Consider the following 19,381-nt stretch of genomic DNA (forward strand, 5'->3'; position numbering starts at 1 on the left):
CCTTAGTGAGTGTGGTTACCCTGCCTGGGAGCAGGACTCTCCACATGCACTCCTGAACTCCTGCTGGTGCCAGGTGAAGCTATTCTGGCAGACAGCTCTGGCTCTGGATACCAAAGAGAGCCATCAACCCCTCATTCTGACAGGCAGTAGCACGAATTTATACAAGTGATAATTAGTCCTCGGTTTGGCTTCTTTTCACTTTTTAGAGAAAAGAGAGATTTCCTGCTACAGGAATGAGAGGAATGTGTGTCTGCCATAGGCAGGCTGGATTGGAATAGCTTCCCACATTGCCAAACAGAAATCCAGAGCTGTTCCAGTGAGATTTTTGGAGGATCCCTGTGGAAAATAGTCATAGGAGGAAGGCAAATAAGTAGTGAGACGTGGGGCCAGGGTCCCTTTGTGAGTGGTGAGCAGGATGCCTAGAAATGTGTGAGATTTTCTATCTGAAAGGAGCCTTATCAAGGCAGGAGAGCAGACTCCTTGTGGGGTCACACTTCTCCCCAGAAAGCAAGGCTGGTTTCTGCAGGACCCTGGACAGCTAACACTTGGGAACAGCCTTGCTAAAATCTGCTGACCATAAGACTGAAAGCGGAAAGCTTTGGTGATCTTGCTCAAACCAGCAGAAACATGTTTGGACTTTGTCCCCTACTCCATTTAGCATTTCCACTTGACATTAGCTAGTGGCGTCCTACCAACAGTAAGAGCAGGGAAGGAACAGCTAACTCCAGATTCTTCCAGAAGAATACACGCAGCTTTCCAAGCATAGCCTGGAAACCAGAGACACACTGATGTAATAACAAGGTCACTGCAGGCGAGCAGCAGCAAAGGCACACTTCCATCTGTCTAAATCTTTGAGTATGTTTGAACATAATGGTGTACTGAGGCTAAAGGACTGTAAATGTGGGATGACGTGCTTAAATGCACAACCTCTGTTTGCCCTTGTGAAGATTATGAGCCATACCTAAAAGAGCATTGCCACAGGATCAGGTAAATTGACTTTTATTGAAACATACTGTAATGTGAAGGGGGGAACTGGAGGGAAGATTAAAATTTAACACAAATAGATCGCATTTGAGGCTCCCAAATAACTATTGATATCTGCTGTCCTGGAGCAAATCATAACTTCCCTGACAAGTCAGACAGCTGTTCCTTCTCTTTCTTACCTTTGTTATCTTTAATAGCCAAGGATTGTTGTGGTACCTTTAAAAAAATGTTTGCAACTTACTTGATGGATGTCTCACATCCTGCTATTAGCCCTGGTTCATGGGTTCATCTAATGCCTGTTCTTGCCTACAAAAATTAGGCCAAGTGCTTTTGAAATGAGAGTGTGCTGAGTGCCACTGCACAGTGCACACCATGTACAGCTCCTTCCCCTCCAGGTGGCAGCTGGTGGAGTGAACAAGCTCTCCTCATCACCCTGAAATAAGTTAGGTAGAAACAACCTCCACAGCTCATCTCCAGATCCAGTTGCTGCTCAGAACAGGGCCAACTTTAAAGTTCTGTAAGACTGTTCAAGGTTATACCCAGACCAGGGGGGATAACCTTGAACAGGTTATCTCCAGGGAAAGAGATCCCACAGCTTCTTGCAGCAAATGTTTCCATGTTTGATCACAGTCACTGCAAACAATGTTTTCCATTTAGAGGTAGGGGGATATTTGTACCTTAAACACAGGATCACTAAGAGTTGTAAGATACATCTTAAAAATCTGACCAAGTTCACATAGGTTTTGAATTGAAAAGACAAAGCTTATCTCCTTCAGGCTATCAACTGTCCTCAAGTGTGTCAAAGGAAATAAAGACAAATGTGGGGATGGTGATACTACAGCAGGATCCTCACTTTTCTCTGACAATCTTTGCTTCCCTCAAATGTCAGTCAACACGATGGATTATGGAAGTTCTCACCACATTGCTTCAGCTGAGCCCAGAAATTTTTAGGGCTAGGTCAGCCCTAAAAACCTTCAACAGCAAGCCAAAGAGTGTGTATGAGTTAAGCAAAATTACTTGTACTTTTGATGGCTTGTGATTCAAAGGAGGAGTGTTTGTATTGTCCATTCAGCAGCAGAGATGTAGAAGCACAGCCTTCTGCACAGAGGAACTAAAGAGCTGGCAATTAGCAGCTTGAACAGCCATGATCCCCTGTGCAGTGTGTCGGTTGCAATTCCCTGCTCACTCTGACACCAAGGGAAACAAATGCAGCTGGAGACTCACCTGTTTGACCAACCTGACAGGTCAATGTTCCAAATCACCAAAGGGAATCCAGTAACAAGAGCCAACAACTATTTGGAATGACTTTTAAACTAGAGCATTTAAAAATCTACTAGGAAACATCCTCCAGTTGAGAGTATCAAGGAAGTCATGTCACCCAGTATTAGCTATCCATGTGCTTCTACTTTCTGTGTCTCTATTTCTCTGATTAATCTGTGGTTGAGAGCTAATACAAGCTGCACACGCCTAGTTAGGTTTTACATTCCTAAATGGGAACACAAATTCCTGGACCAGACTCTAGCACAGGCATATTTTTAGAAGGAGGGGCAAGGTTGATATATTTAGTACTGAGTTTTGGCAAATACAGTAATAAACAGTATCCTCTTTATATTTCCCAGTACTGCACACACAAGCTGTTGCTAATGGAGCGTTCAGCATTGAGATTTGCCCTTCCAACACTCAAATGGGAGAAGGAATTTTTGCTCTAATGTGTATATTATGTGTTCCTCCCAGCGCTCCTGTATTCTCTTTTTACAGATAAGACCAAAATAAAGGTGTTTTTTATTCCATCTCACTTCTGTAGCTACCAGCTGAAAAAACCCACGCCACAGCTAACAGAAATTTAGCTTTTCTATCACGAAATTAATAGCCATGCTTTGTGATTGGAACAGGTCCCCAGTGGTACCCATCCCGCGTTGGCCTGCAGCTAGAACGCAGTGAGTATGCATATGGCTGAATACAGTCACCTAATGTATCACTAATTACTAATCCACCTAATGTATTACTAATCCTGGCAGATTCTCCTCCTCACAGCATTGCTTTCTCTATGCATGTTATTGGGTGACCTCTTGGTACATTCTCATCAACTAACATCAATTATTAACTTACTAGTTTTTCTCATTAATAAAGGAACCTAATGGTTTTCATAATACTGAGTGATATGTTCCAAAATACAGTGTATTATCTCACAATGAAGACAAGCCAGTTTTAAGCCCATTCACTCCCTTCCTTCCCTTACTGCACTACCTGTTTTAATATTTGCTCACTGCCTCACCAGAAGATGCAGCTGGCTGCCAGAGGCAGTGTCAGTCCACAAGTTCTTGGTGGATATGGCAGTAGAAAATAAAGCTGCCAGAGACTGTTTGGTGTTTGGTCTGTGGATGTGTAGAATTGCAAAGCCATAGAAAATGAGGATGATGGGTGCTAAATTCCATGAGCACCTGATGGAATTTAGCACCCTCACTGATGTAAACAGTCAACGAATATATATTGAAAGGGAGACCATACATAAAGAAAAGAGCAAGAAGTTGTCGCAGCCATGGCAACATCCTGTGCCAGGAGCTATTAGATTTTTACAATAGCCAGCTCACTGCCTATGTTAAAAAATAAAAGAAAACCAAAGCTGTTATTTCATGTGTCATGCCTGCACACTCTAGATCCATGAGGACTGAAAGCAGATGCCTCAGAATACTTCAGACTGTAATGCTCAGATACACCTGGTCTGCCTAGGTCAGAGAGCTAGCCAAGAAATGTTGTACCGTGAGCTTTTGCCTAAGAAGTTGCATTCATCATCAGGTACTGCCGGTTGTAAAATAGCCTGAGAATGCAAATGCTTCAGCACAATATGCCAGTGAGGGAGAGCCTCTGTAACACAGACTTTGCCATTAGTTTTGCAAGCTAGCACAAGAAGGGCTCTGTGGAGTTGTCTGTGTGATTGCATGGCCTGTCTCTGACAGGCCACATTAACAGAGACAGCAGCATAAACTGTTACACATTGCTGCTTTGTGTCTCGGCAGCCTCACACTTTTGTTAAAATGGGAAGGGAATAATTCCCATGGAATAGCTCTGAGTTGCTAACCTGGAGAATAAGTACCAAGTCACCAAAGTAAATCCGAATCCAAGCTGGGAACACAGCTGGACCACTAGCAGGGCAGCCTCAGCACTATGCTGAGCCCTCCAGAGGGTACCTGTTGTTCATGCCATCTCCTCTTCCATTTTTGTCATTGCAGATGGGCCCTTTTTGAAGGATTCCATCAGCATCCAAAGCCTTGCTGTCTCCTCCATCATTACACTGTATTTTACAGACCTGGGTCAGCAGGTTGGTTGGACCACAGTAAGTATGTCCTTGCAGCAGTCAGCATAATACATCTTAATGGGCAATATGTTTTGGCATCAAACTGCTTCAACTTCCTCAGCCTGTTTCCTTATGTAAAATGGCGTAATTAGATTATCAGCACTCAAAACAGAATTAAATGGAGAGTGAGCCAAGTTATCAATATGCTAACTCTGACTTCCAATTAAAGATTAGAAGGAGAACATAAAAATATTGCCTGAGGAAAAAAGCCCAATTTAAAAAAATAGTTTAGCTTATCTTGGGCTCATATGCCAGTGCAGAACTGTAGCCAAATACAATAATTTTCTGAAAGACTCCTCAGCTTTGAAAGTGGAAAGATATTACAAAGAAAAAATGGATCTCTAGTAATCCTGTTACTAATGCAGGAAAATAATTGGATGGAAATACCTTAATATTTGTTCAAGCAAAGAACAGTTCTGAGAGAGGCCAAGGATTCCAGGCGGAAGATATCCAGCCAGGATCAAGAGTAAAAACCTTTGAATCTCCTTGTAAAACAAAAGCATTTGCCATGATAGCTGTCTTATGCTGTATGTAGACCTGGTTTGACTTCAGTTATTTTCCTATAAGCAGAAGTTGGAAAGTCAGGGTGCTGAGAGAGAGGCAGTACATTCCACTCAAATGCGATATAGGGAACTCTAACCCTACAGGCTCCTTTGGGAAAGTGAGAGGTGAAAGAGTAAATTATTTCACAGCCTAAAGACAGAAGGCAGTAGAAGGGTTTGAAAGGGCAGTGAAGGAATGGGAGAAGAAGAAACCTTTTCAATGTCCTGAAGCAGGCACATGTGGAGGAGCTGAGAGGAATCTCACAATCACTCTGACCAAGCTTTTGCTGCAGTTTGCATATAGAGCACTAGCTGAAGTAACACACAGCCCACATCTGTACAATGGGTAATAATATTCCCAATTTCTGCAGTGAGAAACATGGGTAAGACAGACCTACAGTTTCTGAAAGCCATAAAAGCTATGGTAAGACTACTCACAGCAATGGAAAGCAAACCACTTATTGCTTGCAATTCTTTTAATGAAGCAAGTGAGTTTTTTCCTAACTGGCATCATGGCTGCTGGTCAAATTATTAGATTCTTACCTCAGGCAGCTCACAGATCCCACCCTGCTCAATGGGGGCACTACAAGCCACTATCCTTCCTTGGCTGTGCCTACAAAGATGGAGCTTTTGAGTGTCAGATGTTTGAGCAGCTTGCAGGTGATAGTTCCAGTTCCTCTCTCCAAGAGGTCACTACAGGCTAGGAAGCATTCCTAAAAGTCACTTGCAATGGACATGCTACTTTACAGTTCTTAATATGTTGAAACGTACACTCAAGGTGAAGGTTAGTGCCACAACATCTAGCTCATGATTGAACCATGCCAGAGTGTCAATTTTTCAGTTGCCAAAAGGGAATTAGGGACCTACTAGAAAAATTAATTCAGAGGGTTCTAGTTACTGTTAAGCACAGTAAAGACTGAAAGATTTATGCCTAAGTATTTATAGGGATGCCTTTGAATTTTTACCCTTTTGAGTGCAAAAAGAGGGTAGAGGGAATTCAGTAAACATAAATAGAACAGTATGTTTCTTTCAGTTATGCATAACTTTATGCTTAAACCTGTAGAAAATACCATGCTCCAGCACGGTGTTGATGAATGGAGGCAGAGATGTCTGAAGTTTGCTCTTGGGGAAAGAGGTTTATTGGGGGTGCAGGAAGGTCCGTGCCTCGTGCTCCCAGACGCAGCACGTGGCTGGGCCTGAGAGGGCGGGGGAGGTGAGAAAAAAAAGGAGGGTTTGGGAGAGGGGAAGCTCCAAGGGAGGGGAAGTTCCAAGAGAGGGGAAGAGGTTCCAAGAGGGGATGAAGTTCCAAGAGAGCGCGTGGCCCCTCGAAGCCTCCTTATCAGGGGGGCTTCGAGGTGGGTTGGGATGAGGCATATCCAATGGGGTTACATGCACTAATGTTTTAGGGGAGGGTACAGAGGTGTGATATGAGCCATACATCTTTTGGGGGGTGGGATGGAACAGTCCATTTCACCCCAGGACCCATCCAAAGGCAGGGGCATTGTCCGGCTAGCTGGGAGAACTGTTCTCATCCCAATGTATCACTTATGAACAATTATATTTATCTATCATCTGCAACATAAACCCTTTCCTGCTAGTTAAGGAACAAAGAGCTGCTTGATGTACAGAACTGGTAAATGTAGACATTTACCTATTTGTATTCAGAGTAACTGAGGAGGTTGACATTTTGTCAGTCTATGCAAATTTGAGCAGTTTTAGTCCCTCTAGAATGCATAAGTCTGGCCCAATTATTTTTTTATGGGGTATTTTTCCTGACCCCATCCAGACTGTAAGGAGAACACAGAGAAGAGTGAACCACAGGGTGAACCAGTGCTCAGCACAGTGAACCAGAGACTGAACTAGTGTTTGAGAGGACCTGGTGCCCCTTTGCCCAAGTCACTGCCCTTGACAAGTCACTGCCCTTGACAAGTCACTGCCCTTGACAAGTCACTGAATTCCTCTGTATTTCAGCTTCCAAAACATTGGCAAGAAAGTAACAGTATTTTCCACTTTGCAAAGTGCTTTGAGGCTTCTGGATGAAAAGCACAGATAAGGTTATTTACAATAACCAGGTGTTAAAGAAGTACTATTTTGTTTACGTATCTACATAGCAGATGATAAATACACATTTTAAAATTATGCACATTATAAGGCAGATTTCAAAATGCTGTCAAAGACCTGGAAAGATTTGGTAGCAAATCTGAACTCACATTGGTGTTTGGCTACAAACAGAAATTGAATTCTTCACTGAATATGTATCAGTACAGACCTATACAACATACATGTATATGTGTATGGATAAGAATAACATTTGTTAATTTGCAGTAATTTTCCATTTTGAGTAAGAAACATGAAATGGCTTTTAATCTCAGGGAAGAATGTTGACCATAGTAAGAAATGGTCTGATGCCATGGTTTCAGACAGGTCAGTCTTAGGAGAAGAGACACAGGAGGAAGTTGGGATTTCACTTCCCTTATTTCACAACCCTGACTCAGGGACTAAAAACATCCATTGCTGTTCACTCCCCAGCTCCTGAAGCTAGCCAGAGTCAGCTGCAATTTACCTATAAAATTCTACAACAAATCCATCCCCATCCCTAGTATTTGCAGTAAATACTGAGCAGCAGCCTGAAATACTCATAAACACTGAATCCCTACAAAATCTGTCCAGACAAGAGAAGTTTCAAGTGCCCTTCCATGCACAATTTATGTTTTGTAGAATGGATTAGCCAGTTCTGTGAGAACTGGAACAAAAAAGTAATTGAATATTCAAACAGCCCTTAAGAACTGTATTACCGGATGCAAAATTGCTGCTGTGGATTTTTGCAAACATGAAAATACAAAAATTTACAAAGGTGAAGATTCAGGGGAGGTGCTAAAATGATGCCATTATCATCCCCAGGTAACTATATGGCCTTTAATGAGGTAAAAAAGTGTATGAAGTAGAAATTAAACTAGAAATTAATAATGTTTCTTAATGATCATTAGCTCAAGAGTACTTAGGGCTGGGATTGTAAAATGAGTCTAAGGCAGTTATATGCTAAGTTTAAACTGATCTGGGGACTTGGGAGGATTTAACTGCCTGTTTCTCTTGGGTTTCTCTGAAATCCCAGCTGTGCTCTGTACACTCACACACAGCAGTGGTCTGTCTGTCTGTCTGATGGCAGGAGATTCTCCTCTTTGTGCAGTATGTACTGTGCCAGTCTGACCTTGGCTCAGACCTGCAATGATTGCCTTTGTCTCACATTTGTCAGAGAAACTAAGCCCTGTCCATTAGATAATTTATATACTGCAGCTGCTTGAGCTGTTTTGTATCTCTTGCTGGGCTGAGGACTACAGACAGTGACCAAAGTCATTGTCCTGGCTGCAGGTATTACCCTCATCCAATGCCCACTGCTTCCATCCTGACATCCCGTGGGCAGTGAAAGAGAAAACATCACAAGCAGCACTGGTGCCTGGGAAACTGGCCCTACAAGGCATTGAAAGAGCTGCAGGAAGGGATCAGTGTGGAAGAGGCTGTATGGCCTTTCCTCAGCTCTGCTGCTTGACATAAATGAGATAATGTGAGACTATGCCAAAAGGCAACAAGATAGGGTGTGTTGTGTGATACTACAGAAAGGGCAGGTCATAAACATTACAGAGAAGTGTTAGCTATGCCCTCAGGTGAAGATACTAATATCTGGGCTGTTCATTTATAAAGATTTGGTTGGACCTTTTTCAGATTTCCTCCACTCCACTGCCTGTGTTTACAACTTCCATATGTCCTGTTCTGCCTTTTCCTGACCAGTACACATAATACTTTAACTCACATCAAAATCCTTTCCACTCTCTTTGGCAGACTTGTTGGGACAGTGTCAGGCTCTATGTCACCCCTAACAGCCAGAAAATCCTTCCAATAACTTTAAAGAACTCCTTTCACCTCTGCAGCATTCCTACTTCCCTAAATATACCTCACAAGGTCTGGGATTTTAATTCCTGTCTTTTACTCTGTTCAGCAAGGTGTTCCTGGCATGATGAGCTGAATAAGAGATAGAAGAAAGTACAATCTGGCTTATGCAAGATGCTTTGCTGATTTGCAGATTAGCTTTCCTGTATTAACTTTTGTTCCATCATCTCTTGGATAATTGAAGCTCCTACTAAGCTCTCTTCTGACTGGCTTTGGATCTCAGGTTTGATGTTTACAGAGTAGATATTTCCAGTTTTGGAGTTGCTGAATCAGATCTCTGAGGACTGATAACTGAGATGGTTAAAGAAGCTTCATTTTAGCACCCTAAATGCTGACCATGGTGGGGAGAGTTTTGATTCCAGAATACTTTCATTTAAGAGCACTTTCTCTGTTACTGAGAATAAGAGGTCTACAGAGTATATAATGTCAGACACTGGAGAGGAGAGAATGAAGGTAAGAGAACTGGACACTGTGCAAGATATGAAGAAGAATGTACAGATGTGGAAAAAAAGGGCAATCTCCTGTTTTATCTCTTCAGGGAGTTTATGGTGAGTTCAACAGTTAAATCTTATTGAGATATGCTCATTGTTATAGAGACATACCACTCCTCTCAGAAAAGATATTTGTGTTTATTATGGATCACCATATTTGGTTGCACTCAACACATCAAAATAATCTAGGCAGGACCACAAGATGGTAAAGAAAAAAAATTATTTTTCTAAATATTGGTGTTTGGTGTTTTTGTTTGTTTGTTTTTCTAGATTCTTTTTACATTTCTACAGGGTAAATGTGCTCTGTGTTTTAAATGATCACTTTTTTTCAGAAACAACAAGCTACAATGTTATTACTTTCAGGCTTTGCTTAAAATATGATTATTATTTTTGCAGAGTGTGTCAGCAGAGATTACTAATTTTGAGCACCTATATAAATGATGGATTGACTTGATCCTTGACACAACAAGTAACTCCCCAAGCCCAGCAATTAGTCAGCTATAGGATGAGTATGAAGATACTAATTAGGGTTAATTGCATATAACCATTGAGAATCAATAATAAAAGAAAGGTGCTTGCCCTTGAGTGCCAGTGGGTAGAACCAATAATTGTAACGTTGTGTTAATTTAAGACTACTTTCCCATTCATCTACTTGATTTCATGGGAATTTTTAGCAGTTTCTCTGCCTGCCTTTCTGGAACTTGTTTTTCATTTATGACAAATTAAAAATCAGTAGTCCAGAGAATGCGAGCAGTGATCACAGCATGGGAGATGCAACAGAAGGAAAGAGTCTGAAACTTACCTAAGCTAAACTAAACAACAGCAAAAACTACTGCAGCAAATTGAGCCTCATCCTCTAAAACAGAATGTTACTGATCATAGTTAAGATCATAATTTGTGACTCAGTTATGGCAAAGAAGTCCTGTCTGCCAGACAGTGCCCAGTGTGATTGCAAATCTCATGGCTGAGCCTGCACCACCTGCCTCAACTTGGGTGACGTGACTGACACACAGACAAGACTGAACCCTGTCCCCACCCTGAGCATCCTCATGCTGCTCCTCTCCACAAACCCCAGCTCAAGAGCTAGAGTGCTGTCAACTGCTTCTCTGAGTTGCATTCATGCATCCCCCCCTTCCTACATCAAACCCCATCACAAGGATTTGATTATCTTGTGTCTGGAGCTTTGGCTTTTAAAAAGAGACTGGATTTTTTACTAAATCTCAAAACTCTCCTTCTCTTTTCAACATCAGAAATCAGTCAGGAGGTAAGCGGGGAGTTCTTGGTGCAGTTACAAGTAAACACAACTTGGTGCTAAGTCCTACCAAACTCTTTGTGGCAGTGGGGGGAGTTCTTGGTGCAGTTACAAGTAAACACAACTTGGTGCTAAGTCCTACCAAACTCTTTGTGGCAGCTTTGTAATGTGCTTGTGCCAAACAGATGTTGAAAGCTGGCAGTTATGGTTGTACTTTGTGGTGCAGCTCATGGCAGAGAGAAAAAGCTACACTGAACAAAGCAGCTCATTCCAGGATCTTCCTCTGACCTGCACCTCTGTCCCCTACACCACCATAGTCTAGATTTAGTGTGTTAGGCTTAAATAGCAGAGGCCATCCCTTACAGCATTTGCAGAGTGCCAAACACAGTGGGCTCACATTTTGGAACAGATCCATACAACTGCTATCAGGACAAAATTCTAATAAGCCCTTGGCTGTGAGGCATTGCACAATGAGTGCTCTTGGACTCCTGGATTAAATATTTTTACACACACACAAACACACACCTGCTCTTGGGATCTTGTAGAGTCTAAATGGAGCACAGGAGTCATGATGCCACGTGCAACAAAAGGGAATTTGATGTTCTCCTGGTAAAGAACACTTAAGTCTGTTGTTACTTTCATAGATTGCTACAAAAGGATAACATTTCAAAAGGTTTCATCCTGTAACAGAGGAAAAGGGAACCTAATTGCCAGATATTCCTGCAGGAAAACCTTTCTCTTTCAGTGTCCTTCTGAAGGGTGATTAGAAGAACAACCTGCTGGGGGGTGAAATACCAGTTCTGTAAAAGGTGATCTAAAGTCAGTGTTGCTTTCTTAAGCCACAGATGTTTATTCATTACAATTCTACAGCAGTGCCAATAGACACCATAAAGCCAAATAACCCACCAGTTATAAATTTTTCTCCCTGAAGCAATGATAGGGACTTGAGCCATGATTTGCCAGTCATTATAATGAATTCTTTGTTTTTGTCACAGTAGGGTAATTTGTTCAGTCTGCCCACCACAGACTATTTCTGCTGGTGCCTCCACAGGGAGGAGAACCACACAGTAACCAAAAAAAGAGATCAAAGCACCATGCAGGCTGGTCCTGCTCTTCCATCCTCCACCAATTTTCAAGCAAGGATAGCCTCCCTTCCAGATGACCCTACAAGCTACCAGGTTTTAAAGCTGTGTTTGTTTCTCTCATGACTGGCTGGCTTTTAACTGTTGTACCACTTAATTGAAAAAAAGCAAGCTGCAGAAAGCAAGCTGCCTTCAGTTTCTTGGCCTTGTTTTTTAGTGTTATTTAGATTCCAAATAGGCACTTGATGGCACAGCCAAAAATATAAAGAGGAGATAACTGTGATATTGACCACCTTCCATGAAGCATTCCTGACTGGGTTAATGCTCTGCACAGAAACCTATCTCTCATTTCCTAGATGGATTTTACTCCTTTGCTAAAGAGACTGCAGAAGAATCACATATATATCATTTAAGTCCTGAAAACGAAGCCAAAAGTCATTTGAAGGATGAATGGGGGTTGTGGATAGGGGTATTCTTTCTCTCACACCTTTCCTGATACAATTTTCTACTCTGCCACAGCTATTTCATTTTCCATTTCTAGTTTTTTCTAACAGAATACACCGGGCCTCTTCTCATATATCTGCTCTTTTATATTCGCCTCTCGACTATTTATGATCAAGTGGAAAGCAGGAAGAACTTCCGCCACCCAGTGGTTCAGTAAGTGACACTTGTGGGAATTATTTCCCCAGATCATGAGAAACCTAAGGGATGGAGATTGCATTTCCAGAGCTGAGGATATTACAGGGTGTCTGAGGCTGCCTGCCTGGTGTCACATTCAGTTATTACCAATACCTGTTACTCATTTTAGCAACACTCATAAGCTGGACCAAAAATGGGATCCCAGCAATGGTCACTGCACCTGGTCACCATGGAGATGCAGTGTTTTCCCCAAATACTTTGACATCAAGTCAGAAAGTGAAATCATAATCACAGTGGGTAGTAACCCATAGTCACGCTTGACAGAGAGGACAAGACTTCAGGTGCCCCACTCCCAGTTGCCTTAAAGCACATTCCTGCTATTGAGATGAGAAGCATCAGCATCCAGCACAGAAGGTAACTACCCCCACACCAGCTCTTACCTAGGCATGGGATGGAGGAAATTCAACAGGTGTGCATGTCATGAGTCAGGTCAAGAAACTCAAAAGAAGCATCTACACAGGATGGCAGTAGAATGCACCAGGCAGACTGGGAACTTTCACACTTAAAGGAACTTTCCTTCAGTGGAATTGTCCCCATTCTGGGTGATTAGTGCCTGGCAGAAGGGTGACAAGTGATCAAGGAAGCCTGTCACCTGCATAAGCTGGACCACTTATAGGAGGGTACACAGGCACCTAAGAGGCTCAAGGACTGTACAGCTTTCCCACACACTTCCACACTGTGATTGCAGAATCAGGGGAACTGGTACAGCAGAGAAATACAGTGAGTAATACTGCCATTTACAGATGGAGGAACAGGCACTTGGAGAGACATTAAGGGAGTTAGTGGAGCTGGGAATGAGAACACAGAATAATTGAATTAAAATCCAGAGCTGCAAGATACTTTTCTTCCTTCTCTTGTGCATATGCTTAAAAGGAGAGGGTTTCTGGCAGCACAGAACCTGCAATGTCTTTGACTTCTTTTATGTGGGCAAGGGTTGTGCAGAATCCTGCCAGTGACTACTCCTTAACAGGTTCATCTGAAGTCCCCATCCTAAGCCAAATTAATTTAAAAATTTCCAGCAAAGTTGGGAGTTTGCTCCAGCCTTTGGATAAAGTGTTAATTGCTCAAAATTCTCTTATCTCAACTCTCTCTGGTTTAATTACTTTGAAATTGTTTAATCTTTTACTTTAGCTACCATACACAATGCATAATAAAATTATTTGAGATTTCACATGCTGAAAACCACTTTTCATTTATGTCTTATAATTGGTTTGCAGCAAGAGGGGCTATGGTAGTATGGTAAATGTAACCAAGATAAAATGCCACTAGGAATCACTCCTGACATTTGTTTCTGAAACTCAATCACTATGAGCTGCAGCTCATTCTCGGGAGCAAATCAGCAGTGCCTGTTATTGTTTCATAATCTTCCTCAAAAGAGAATCAATATAATAATTTCTACCACAATTGCCTCATTTCTTTATAACAGGCAACAAAAATGCCATCAGAATGGATTAACTTGCAACAAAATCTCATTTTGTGTCCACAAGGAAATGAAACACAAACTACCTCCATGCAGCTACTTGAGTTGGCAAAGGACAAGGAAACCATTCGGAAGTTATTCAGAATGTTTTTAAATGTCAGACACATCCTACAGGAGCATTAAGGTGGCCTTAAAACGTGGGAGACATCCTTTGGAAAAGCACGTCAGATGCCTGGCTGTATACGTAGCTGTGCTATCTAAATCTCTTGTCAGGACTATGTATCACGTTCAGAGCTTGAGGAGCTCTTTTTCTCTTTCAAGGCTAGTAAAAATAAGTTGCTTCTCTGCAAAATGCAAGCAACTTTGTCTAACACTGAAAATTATTCCATTAATCTTTGGTTCCAGATGCTACTGATTGAGACAGTATCTTAAATCCCACAATTTTAATGTGACTGCAGTTTGGAATATTAGGTCTTATTCCTTTAATGACGTTAACTGTGAAGTAATAAAAACAACTTACTTTAATTTCCTTTCTTTTTTTCTCTTGTAGCTTGGCCTGCTTCTGTCACTGTTTACACTACATCAGACATCTTCTGGAGACATTATTTGTTCACAAGTTTTCGGAAGGGCACACTCCTTTGAAAAATATGATAAAGGTGACAATATTTTTATCATCTTGTGTAAGAGAGAATATCCTCATATCAAATAAGTCCTTGGAAGAAGATAGGGAAATAAAAATTAATCTATTTTGTAGCTCCAGGAATTATGTTTAGTGAAAATACAGATAACAGGATGGATTTCAGGATCATGTCCCCAAGGACATAAATTGAAATCATGTTCATTTTTGCTCCTGCATGTAAATGTCTACTTTGACTCATTCACCCAAGGGGCTGATTGTTAAATCCAGTATATTTTTCAGACTCAGTACTATTTTATGGTGATAGCTGCTGCTGCAACATCTAGCAGTGTTGACAGAAATCATACACTGCTTCCTTGGTGCTATATAACTACAGAGCAAGAGACAGCCTTGTGCAAGGGAGTGAAAATCAAATTACAAGTAGGTAAAGAACATTCTTCTTCTATAGATGGAGGCCTCAGACAGGAAGATACTGAGCTGGCCAGCTCTTCTCTCTTCCAAAGCCTCCTGAATTTCAACAGTATGTCATTATTCACAGGCTTTCTTTTCTTTTATTTTACATGCTCTATTTTGGCCATTTTGTATCACCCCTCTGTCCCATTCAATATGATGTAAAGACACTCCCTTAGAACATAGGATTTTGGTGAAGGAGTTTAACATATGGCTACGGTACAGGGCTTCACTTTTACTCTTTCTTGTTTTGTCTGGTTTAGCGTTCTGTTTGTCTTGCTCTATCTTGCTCAGAAATGGCAAATTTCAGGTACAGTAACAGCTCAGCTGTGTTAAGCAGCCCTAGACTTGGAGAGGGCCCTCTATAGCACTACTCATAGAAATATCTTCAGCAGTAAAATCAAAAAAGAAGAAGACAAGTGCCAATTCCTATAACAGGAATAAAACACATTCAACACAATAATAAAAAAATTCTACACTGTATCTGAAATTTATTTTTTACTGGCTTCACAACATCTTAGAAAGATATATATTCTAAGGCTCACAAGCAACTGCAAAGCCTTTCAATGGTAACCCAGGTTTTGCCCTTGGCAGAATTTATACTTTTAAAGCTTTTCACTTCCTTATTGCCCTTTCAAAAAAATTATTTTTCTGTTCCAGGGCTGTGCCTTTTACTGGGGATTCACATCCTGGATTGCATACTACATCAACCACCCATGGTACACGCCGCCATGTAGGTATGGGTAGGACACAAAACTGACAAACTCGCTTTGAAAAAGTCTTTGCTGTGTAACCTGAGGCTCTCCAAAGTCAAGAAATTGCTCCCACATTAAATTATATGGCTGATCCAGCCAGAAATCAGTCTTTGCTCCCTGTCAGGAGGAAGATTGTTATGTTAGAAGCACCTCTGCTTTGTGCCACTGAATGTTTGTGCCTGTTCAGCAATGGTCAGTCGCTGTCCAGTTTATGAACAGGACAATTTGGACAAGCAGAGAAAAAACAAAGATCAATACATTTTGCTCACCTTCACAACATGTGTATTAAAGAGGGCAGGAGAGAAATAGAGCTGGTTGCATTTGCTTGGAGGAGATATTTATTTGCTAAAGATACAGCCTTTCCATGAAAATTAAGGGTTTTTTTTTTGTTTGTTTGTTTTTTTTCCTGAGAAACCAGTAAAAATCCATCACATACTGTTGCTAACACAAAGATTTATTTTTTTAATTTTTGGATTTCATCCATCATTTTGTTCCCTCTTATCGTGTTTTATTGTTGCACTGCTGCTTCTTCATGATTTTTTTTTTCTGTTTGCTCGGTGCACTTTTGCTTCTTTTGAGAATAATTGGCACAGGTTTTATTTTCTGCTACTTTACTTTCCTTGTTATACCCTAGTCTTTCTTTTCATCTGTATCTCAGATTTCTATATGAACTTCAGGACAGAAGCATTTGCTTTGCCATTTTTATTTACACTTAGTTAAATTGCTAAGCTTTTTCAATAAAAATTTTCTCCTAGATGACACTTGCTTTTCTTTCAAACTAGCACAAAAGTTCTATTTCAAAATTATGTGATTAATTGAATGACAGCTGGATTTGATGTGGCTTTAACAACAATGCTGCACACAATGCAGAAACCTCCCTAGACACAGCTTTTAGCAGTCTGGGCTATCAAATCAAGTGCAGCTTCTTTATAGGGGAAACTCTTTGTTCAAGACACAAAAGAGGAAGCATCCAGAAGAAATATTTCTAATTGCTTGCCACTGCCTTAAAATGCCTTTGGCACCACAGAGGAGTCCTGTGCCAGTCAAGAAAAAGGAGTTCTCAAAAGTAAAGTCTTGATGAGATATGGCCAAGGCAAGTGAGGTATGTACACATGGTTTGTGTCCCCCAGCTATGACCAAGGTTTGCTTAGGAATTGTAAACCTTTGGTCATGAACATGGTAGAGCCCTACACTAGTTTGGGGACAACCACAAAAAGGAGGGGGCAGCCAGATGGCAGGTAAAATTTACAAATATTAAATGTATTTCTTGCATGACTGTGAAGCAGGTAGTGGCTGTGTAGTAAAGCCTCAATATTGCCTCACTACTAAAGTAAAAAGAAGGTAATGGATAGGTTATGTATTGAGTTTTCTGCTCGTGGAAGTAGAAGGGTCTATGGATAAGGCTGCAATTCTTGGCCTCATTTTGACACTGACCTTAACTCCACTCCCCTCCTTGCCTTTTCAAGGGATTCACCCCCACCAGCTGCTTTGAAAAAACACTTGGATATATGAAGCTGAAAAATACTAAAAACAGTTGGGTGAAAAGTGCCTTGAGATCAGTGGTGTAAAACTGGCATTTCTAGAGTGCTGTTACTGGTTGTATTGTCTTCATACTGTGTGTGATAATATCCAATCTTTCTGCAGAGCCTGTCAGGAAAGAAGCATTTCTGCTCCTCAGCACTAGATTAATTTCATCCATAGCAAACCATGTGCATACTGTAAAATGCAATTTATAATTTCATTCTGTTTTCTAGCATTTGGCCACAAACAAGTTTCTTACGCTGCTCTTGCTTTTCTGGTATGTACAAAAATGAAGTTTTATTTATGATAATGGAATAGGATTAATTCACAATTTAGTAAACCGCAGTAATGCTTCTGTGCATTTGTGTGTATAAATATATATAAGTCCATGTCCACAGCCTTGTGTAGTTTGACTGGATTTACTACTAACTATTAAGGTTTCTCAGTCAGGAAGTGTCCTACTAATATTTATGTACACAGAGTTTAAACTGAAGTACTGTATTTGAGAGCTGTGAGAACATCATCAGCATTATTGCTACTGGTAATTGTGTCAGAACACTAATATTTAGATAGACTGAAACTTGTAATTTTAAAACACTGAAGAATTACATGCCAAGCAGACTTTGCAATAGTTCAGTGTACCCTGAATAATGTACATCCACAGCCATTAAAAATGATATAAATAAACCCTGCAAAATTGGGATAAACCAAGGGAAAGTACAGCTGATGAAGAATGGCTGAGATTTGTTTCATCAAAACTTTTTCATCAAACCCAGCCTGCTCTTTGAACATAACTTTATAGTGAGATAGAGTCTTGGTAAGAAGTTCTCATGGAAATGTATATCGTCTCTGTCCTCTGGAACTGCTGGGCCAGTACCCAAAGCATCCTCTTTGAAAATCAGATACAGATCAGTTTTCAGAAATATGATAGGGTGATGGGACAATAATATGTCTAGGTTTCTTCAGGCAAATGCTATTCAGAAGAATATCCAAAAACTTGTTAGCAATATTTAAATGCTTTTGTAAAACAGGACCCTTAAAGGTCATGGTTTTGGCAGTGTTTGTCTCTGGGTCTGTCCACGCAGTTCTCAGCTTTTCTTGCTCTAATAAGGTACAGCAAAGACAAGAAAAATACTTCTGTGAAGAAGTTCACACACTCTATGATGCTCTATAGCCAAAAGGAATAGCCCAGTACTGCAGAGACAGGAGGCTGTGGCAATGGTGGCCAGTAGTATGCCCAGAACCTTGCTGTGTGCACCCTTCCCAGGCTCAGGGGGTGTTTGAATCCAAGCAAACTGCTTGCCTAAATATTCAGTGCTGCCAGCAAAACTAGTCCTCATCAAAGCCTTTGCTTAGAGAAAGCCTCCTTTTCCTGTGAAACATCCTTCCCTGCATTAGTGGAACATGCCCTGTAAGGAAAATGTTGCCATCAAGCAAAAGGATGAGTCCTGTTGGGAGTGTTTGCTATAAAATATGTCAATCCCCTTAAGATCTGCATAAGCACCCGGTCTAGGCTCTGAATTCCTACAGCTCTTTTGAGAACTCCCTACCCATGGAAACTCAAGACCTGTCCCTTTTGTGTTGGCAGATTCCCAGGCAATTAATTTAAAACATCAGCATACAAAATAAAATAATTTGAGCTGCTTTCACAGGTTTCTAAAACATATGAATAAAATATTTGGAATATTTATTTTTTTAGCCCTCTTTTAAGTCTTGTCTTTATTACGCATCCTGATCTGAAGCTGCAGTAAACAACAGTACTGAGTAATATGAAGAGTTTCTGCAGGTCCTCCTGATTCTTGAGTTTAGAGAAATTAAGCTTTGCAGGGATGTTTTTCTCATAAGGTACACTTGGAATATAAAGAGGGGAAACAATGTGTAGACTTCAATATTTTATAGTCACAAACAGCTTCAGCTTTTTCTCTGCTGTTCCCTGCTGCCTTATATTTTATATATGATAAACTGAGGACTAGCTTAAATTTAGCAGTGGTTATCAATGTAGAACGTTAACACTCACATGTCTAAAGAGGCACATAAGAGTTAATCACTGCAGAATGCAGCTGCAGAGTCAAAGGTAAGCAAATAAAAATCCCTGCAGAAATGCCTTTAGCTTGTTTTACTTAGAATTAGTAGGGGTTAATTATAGTGTGTGAATATCTCTTGCTCTACATTATTATAGTCATCTCATTAGCTACAGTGTTTTACAAATCCACTTCTAACCACAAAACCTATTTCTTTAAAATAATAG

At 40.8% G+C, this 19,381-nt stretch overlaps 1 protein-coding gene across 1 annotated transcript in view; it reads left to right on the plus strand.

The window, feature by feature from the left end:
- The window catches only part of TECRL (trans-2,3-enoyl-CoA reductase like), a 55,549-nt gene that overhangs the window by 30,297 nt on the left and 5,871 nt on the right, over positions 1 to 19,381 (plus strand). Inside the window, exons 3-8 of the mRNA XM_021549292.3 lie at positions 2,877 to 2,921; positions 4,215 to 4,318; positions 12,193 to 12,308; positions 14,321 to 14,426; positions 15,518 to 15,590; positions 17,367 to 17,410. Of these exons, the coding sequence (XP_021404967.1) occupies positions 2,877 to 2,921; positions 4,215 to 4,318; positions 12,193 to 12,308; positions 14,321 to 14,426; positions 15,518 to 15,590; positions 17,367 to 17,410 (488 nt within the window). The remainder of the gene's footprint in view (positions 1 to 2,876; positions 2,922 to 4,214; positions 4,319 to 12,192; positions 12,309 to 14,320; positions 14,427 to 15,517; positions 15,591 to 17,366; positions 17,411 to 19,381) is intronic.

This window comes from Lonchura striata, chromosome 4 (genome assembly GCF_046129695.1).
Source record: "Lonchura striata isolate bLonStr1 chromosome 4, bLonStr1.mat, whole genome shotgun sequence".
In the NCBI taxonomy this organism is placed as follows: domain Eukaryota; kingdom Metazoa; phylum Chordata; class Aves; order Passeriformes; family Estrildidae; genus Lonchura; species Lonchura striata.